A 6,709-nucleotide genomic window follows, 5' to 3' on the forward strand; every position below is an offset into this window, starting at 1 on the left:
GGTATATGTGTATATATAGTGTATGTGTGTAATGTGTGTATATATGTAGTGCTTGTGTGTGGATGTCTATAGTATGTGTGTATATGTGTATGCAGTGTGTGTATATTATGTGTGTGTGTGGTGTGGTGTGTGTATACTGTGTGTGTATATAGTATGTGTATATGGGTTTATAGTGTATGTGTAACGTGTATATGTGTAGTTTGTGGGTGTGGTATGTATGTATTGTATGTATATGTGCATGTAGTATGTGAATACTGTGTGAAGTATGTATGTAATGTGTAGTGAAGGCATGATTTATTTTCTTGAGCCGCACAGTTTTGTCCATTCTGTGTATCCTCCAGTATCTGAAAACGATGGCAGGAAGGGAAGTGTTTGACTCCTTAAACATCATCAAAGCTGCTCTCCCCTTTTACCGTAAGTGATATTTCTGCTTTTCATAAGCTCTGTAACATGAGTTGGTGACTACAAGTTCCTGGGACAAAGCTATTAGGACAAACAGTTCCCGTAAACACTGCTGCTCCCTTTGAAGACTGTCTGTTGACTGAATCCTGTCCTCTTATCCCCTTCAGGAGCCTGTGAACTGTGCCAGCGTTCTACAGCTTTCTCAGTGGACACCACAATCCAACTTGAGGCAAAACCTGAGGAGGTAGAGTTCATTTTCTGCACTTCCTGGAACCAGAACTTGAAATGAAGCATTTTAGCTTTGTCTAGTGCATACTATCCAGTCATGTCTCCCAATTTTCTTTTCTCTATTTTGGTAGTACAGGTAGGAATATCCACACGGGGAGCTCAGGGAATCACAGCCTAGGTGAATGCTACTATTAACCTGGCCCTGGAGAGTTGGGTAATTATTTCTCAATAGCATTTCACCATAATTCTTGAGCTAATTAGTAACCACAAATGGCCAGGAAAAGAATTCAAATACAGTACTTTACTCTGGACACATGTGTACATAAAACATATCTACAACCTATGTGTCCTACAGCAACTGATTTTTTTCCTAAGTGAGACATAACAATTTTAAATAGTGTATGTTCGTATTACAAACATTACAAAAAATAATAAGCAATGAAATCCTTACAACAAATCTTCAAGATAGTAGTCTCTGTTACAATTCCTAATTATAAGTGAGGAAATTAAGGTACATACTAGAGATAAGCAACCCACTTCTCCTCTGTTTACTGTTGGATCAATGAGTTCTACGTATTAGGAACCAAATGAGATTTTCAAATCCAGCCTGAAAAAGAGCTGTTAGTTTTAATAGTTGAATGATCATTTGAGTCATAACAACATGTACAGAATTGGATAACTTGTAATTTCTCTTGTGGGTACGCTTACAAATTATAGTCATTGATATGACCTCGACACACCAGAAATTTCTAGTTATAAGGATTTTAGACTTCAACCATATATCTTTTTTGATATATTGGCAATTATTTTTGAGGAATTATTGCAATTATTTTTTGTTGACATTTTTCCTATGCATTATTCATCTTATTTTCATAGATTTTAGTTTTATAAATTGAATAATTCTTGACATTTACATTATGAGATTGTATTAGAGTATTAAAAATCACCTTTAAACATTGTTGTAGACTTCTTCACCTTTCTTGCTGCTTGTCCAAACTGATGTTTGAATAAGAAAAAATAAAATATAATAAAATCCAATGTGCCCAAAGGAAAAAAATGTAAAAAAAATTCAGTGTGCTCAACCCAGAGATTCATATCAAGTTTATGAATGTACCATTTATCTTTCATCTAAAAGATCTCTCAGTATCTTATGTGTATGTGTATATTATGTGTATATTATGTATGTGTATATGTTGAACTGTATGTACATGTACCCCATGGCGCAGAGGCAAGAAGAAGGCAGCAGAACTGGAGTCATCAGTGATTATGAGCTGCCCTGGGTGGGTGTTAGGAATTGACCCCGGGTTCTCTGGAAGAGCAACCAGAACTCTTAACTGCTGGGCCTTCTGTCCAACACCAATAATGTCTTTATAAGATATTTTTTCTTTAGAAATTTCACACAATGTTTTTTGATTATATTCATTCCCACTTTCCCCCCTAACTCTTACCAGATGTACTCAATAATGTCTTTAATATTTTTTTAAAACAAGAAATTTGTTAGGTATTAATTATATTTTTTAGTATCTACCTACGCCTTCTTTTACTTCCTCCCTTCCTTTCTTTTTCTTTTTCTTCTCTAGATAAGGCTTCATTATATATTTCAGGATAGCCTTAAACTCTTAATGTTGTACTCCAGGTTTCTGTTGAATTCCTGGTTTATTGGTTTCCATTGAGTTCTGGAATTACAGGTTATGCTGTGCCAACATTTAATCATTTATATAAAAGTAGAGGATTGCATCTATCTCATTAGCATACAGATTATTTTAATCTTTAATGAGTGGTAAAATTGTATAGTATCAAATAATTTATTAAAGTAAATTTATGATACAAACAAACATTTGACTTGAATATTATTTTATCTATACATCCAGTGTTGTATAAAAGTTTCTTGGATAAAAGGGATTATGAGTTTTAAAAGTTTAAGAATCCCTAAGCTACTGGACTTTTCTCTCTCTCTCTTTCTTTTCTCTTTTTTTTTCTTTTTTCTTTCTGGAAAGCACAGGGGAAGCTGAAGCAGGAGAACCAGGTGTTTGAGGGCAGCCTGGGCTACACATCGTTTCCAGTCAATTTAGGCTCTTTGTTATACTGTAAATCATGAAAAGACATATGTATAGATACAGTATTTTTACTTTCGATATTTTTCTTTGTGGAACTTTTAATAAGGTTCTTTTTACCCATCCTTTTCATGTGTCATATTTAAACCAGAAAAAGAACATCTCGTTATATTTTCATATTTCTGTCACTTTCTAGCGTCAGAATCATTTGACACTTGACCAACACCTCAGGATTTGGAGAAATAATTGCAAGTCTACAGGCAAACTAGATGTACAACCACGGTTTGGTACATTTCAGCAAATGTGGTGAGTTATAGAACGCATTTCTAAATGTAAGCCTCACACGTTTTTAGTATTTTTCTTGAGGGATACATAAATATTAAGCTTTTGTTAGCAGTTTTCACAATAGGAAAAACACTACTGGACTCAAAGCCTAAGGGGACTTGCCCTCTGGGTTACTTCTGACATGCTGAGCACAGAGCCTACCTCCTGCTACCGTGGTTGACAGTGTTTAGTTTGTATCTAAATATTCGAATGATTATATTGCCAACAAGAATAATTTCAAGGGGATGCTGTATCCCTTTGTTTTTTCTCAGGATGTCTGCTCCTGGGAAGGGTGAGAACTAAAGTGGAGCAGGGCTCCAAGATGTGGGAGGCAGGGACGACCTCTTTTCTATTCCCACCGTGATCCGTAAACGGTGCTTGTGGTATGCATGAAGACAGTTTTAATTCTGATCTCCATTCTGAGTCATACGGCAAGCCCCACAGCCCCTATTAGATTTGGCCTCTTAGTATTGACTAGTGGTGATGCGGTTGCAGGAACTACTCGCACTTTTTATAACCGTGCCCCCAGAAGGCACGTATAGGAAGACAGGGTTCGAGGTTAAATTGCAGTCCCTCTCTCAGCTTGAAGGTAACAGGATGGAGAAGTAGGGAGGCACCAGAGGGGATGATCACCCACAAGCTGTGGGCAATAGGTCTTCGGCTCGCAGAAAGCGGCCCAGGCTCCGCCTTGAGACTCCGCCCCAGCCCCTGCAGGCCCCGCCCCAGCCCCTCCAGGCTCCGCCTCTCCCGGCCCGGCCCGCTTGCTTAGGGTTTTGCCGGGCGGAGGGGACTGAGGGAAGCCGCAGCTGCAGATTCGCTCAGAGCCCGGGAGCCTGGGATCGCGACGCCGTCACCGGGGAGCTGCTCGCTTCCCCGGCCCGAGCCTCAGCGCAGCCGGCTGGGCCATGGCAGCCGCCGCGCTCCGGGGCTGTCACTGAACAGCCGTTAAGCCCCCGGCCCGGGTCCGGTCCGCGCCGCCGCGGCCCAGGCTCCGCTCAAGTTTCCGCCCAGAAGCCGAGGCGACCGCGGGCCCCGAGCTCCAGGCTCGCCCGCTCGCCCGCTATGTGGGGCCGTTTCCTGGCCCCGGAGGCTGGCGGCCGGGACAGCCCCGGCGGGGCCCGCAGCTTCCCTGCGGGTAAGGAGGACGGCGGGCGGGTGGGGTGGCGGCCGCCTAGGCTTCTCAGGAGTCCGCGCCCTCAGGCCTGCGACCCCCGCGGGGTGACAGACAACTCGGCCCTTCTGGGCCGCTCGGCTGGGCTTTGTTGTCCCTCGTGTGCTGTGCGTGGCTGCCCCACGCGGGATGCGGGCGGAAAGGTCGCTGCGGTGTCGCCCGCAGCCGCTGCTCCAGAGACGCTGCTGAGGACTCGGTCGCCGTCTGAGACCCCCGAGGGGGCGGCAGCTTAGAAAGCAGGTCGCATGGCTGCCAGGGGCCTCCTGGGTCCCATCAGAACCCAGCCACCTTCGAGATGCGGGGCTCAGGGAAACTAGGGGGTTGCAGCTTTGCGGTGGTGGTGGTAAGGGCTGTTAGAATCAGACAACCATTTCATGCCTGCATCACCCAGAAGTTGTGTAGGAGCCACTAAATTAGAATAAATCTTCCCCTAACGTGGAATAGCAAAAGAAGGAGTTGGCTTGACCATGACAAGTTATCTAATGATGACAACAGTCCTAGGGGCACTTTAGTTTTATCTGAATCATGAACCCCTTTGAAAAGCTGAAAGATAGATTTTTTATTTTACCCCAAGAGAAAAGGGCTACTTATCAGTATGCAGAATTTCTCCTAAAAATTTAGGTATTTTGGGGACCCCTAGGTAGTAACCCTGTTCTACAAAGTGTTTGAACTTGACTTGTGTAACTTAGAGGCAGTTGTGTACATTTTGCAAAACTGTTCGAAAAGAAGCATCTTGTAGGAATCTTTTGTGATATTCTCTGTCTTTTCGAAGATACCAGGCAGGCACGTTGCTATTGAAATTTTAAACAATGCAATTCTGTGATAGTTTAAAATTTAAACTACCCGTGGATCTCAACCTTCCGAATGCTGCGATCTTTAATACAGCTCCTCATGTTGTGATGACTCCAAACCATAAAATTATTTTCATTGCCACTTTATAACTGTAATGTTTGCCACTGTTATGAATTGTAATGGATATAGCTGATATGTGACTCTCGTGAGAGGGTCATTTGACCCTAAGGGGTCGCGATCCAGAAGTTGAGAACCATTGATTTAGCAGTGTGTGATGTCTGTATGTCTCTCTCTCTCTCTCTCTCTCTCTCTCTCTCTCTCTCTCTCTCTATATATATATATATATATATATATATATATATATATATGGTTTTGAAATTATTGTCTTATACTTTATTCTCTTATACCCTCCCATAATAGTTTTAGAAGCAATAGAGATTAGAATAGCTGTGAATTTAGTAAAAATATATGCAGGGAATTACTTTCTAAACTATTTACTGGTTGTCTTCAAGAGTAGACACACATTTAGAGGTTTCTGATGCTTACCCAGTTGTTGCGGGTCCTGGCATGGAAGTGGCTATGGTGATGGAGAAGATACTCATTATCCCTGGGGGCCAGAAAGAGTGCTTTCCATCTATCCATATGTGTTAAACCCATCTGTGATGTCTTTGTAACCTAACCTCTAAAATCTTACTCATGGTAATGGCCTGTGTTGGAAGTACATCACAGCAGCGTTGTATCCATTTTCCATTGTTTTCTAAGAGAGCATTTTAGAGTTAGAAGTTAAATAATTGAAAGGCTTCAATGTTACACTGCAGTTTCTAGACATTTACTATTCCTAGAATACAGAGGAAGAAAATACTTTAAAATAATATTCAGATTTAAGGGATTCGGACAAGATTAATCTTTATAAAACTATGTATTCTAAGAGCTGACAGCAGCAAGTCATAAATCACAATACTTTCCAATGAAATAGTGAAAAATTTCATCTATATACTGAGTATGGATTATTTTTATAGTAGTCCTGATGTAATTATTTTCTCCTTGAGCCAATATAAATACTGAAATTATTTAAAATTAATTTTTATAAGTTATTTAGATAAACAAGTGTGGCATATCTAAATGATATGAGTGAAAAAGTCAAGATAACTTACGGGCTGGTTCATGTGGAAAGCTTCTTTTTCTTAAAAATATGAAGAAAATGTGTGTCTTGGAAATACTGTATAACAAATTACCCTTTGGATAATTCAAGCAACTTTAGAGTCTATATGAAAAAAAGAAAAACCAGTCTTCCTCCCAACTCCCTCTTCTGGGTACCTTAGCCTAGGGTGGCCTTTAAAGCAAAGTTACAATACAGCCAAGACTGCCCTTGAGCTGCTGAGCCTGCCAAAAACTCTTTAAAGTGTTGGGGGGATCACAGACTTATGACATCTGCCAACCCAGCCTCCTGATGGAGTTCATTAGCAATCTGTTTGGTTCTGAGATGGTAAATAATTTTCTGATATTAAAAAGAGTCTGTCTTTGTATGCACAAAGTTAATTGTGGGTGTTCTGAAACCTGTTTATGCAAATAGGTAATTGACTAAAGGGAAAAGGAAAGGTAATAGAGTGTCAGTTTTCTGCAGTGGAAAGGAGTTGCTGCTGCAGCTACATTTAAGGATGTAACAAATGGGAACAGTATGTATACACTTTAGAAACTACTAAGCAGTTCTCCCTCCCTCCCTCCCTCCCTGGGGGGG

At 41.1% G+C, this 6,709-nt stretch overlaps 1 protein-coding gene across 3 annotated transcripts in view; it reads left to right on the forward strand.

The window, feature by feature from the left end:
* The first annotated feature begins 579 nt into the window (after positions 1-579).
* Cep85l (centrosomal protein 85 like) overlaps positions 580-6,709 on the forward strand; it is a 112,624-nt gene continuing 106,494 nt past the window's right edge. The window contains exons 1-2 of one of the 3 annotated variants that reach the window (XM_028772602.1): positions 580-646; positions 2,881-2,990. In XM_028772602.1, coding sequence (XP_028628435.1) covers positions 2,954-2,990 — 37 coding nt within the window. In that variant the 5' untranslated portion in view covers positions 580-646; positions 2,881-2,953. Of the gene's footprint in view, positions 647-2,880; positions 2,991-3,807; positions 4,144-6,709 lie in introns of those variants that run through there. The other 2 variants (XM_028772601.1, XM_028772603.1) reach the window with 2 other exon arrangements.

Source organism: Grammomys surdaster, unplaced genomic scaffold (genome assembly GCF_004785775.1).
Source record: "Grammomys surdaster isolate TR1022 unplaced genomic scaffold, NIH_TR_1.0 215, whole genome shotgun sequence".
In the NCBI taxonomy this organism is placed as follows: domain Eukaryota; kingdom Metazoa; phylum Chordata; class Mammalia; order Rodentia; family Muridae; genus Grammomys; species Grammomys surdaster.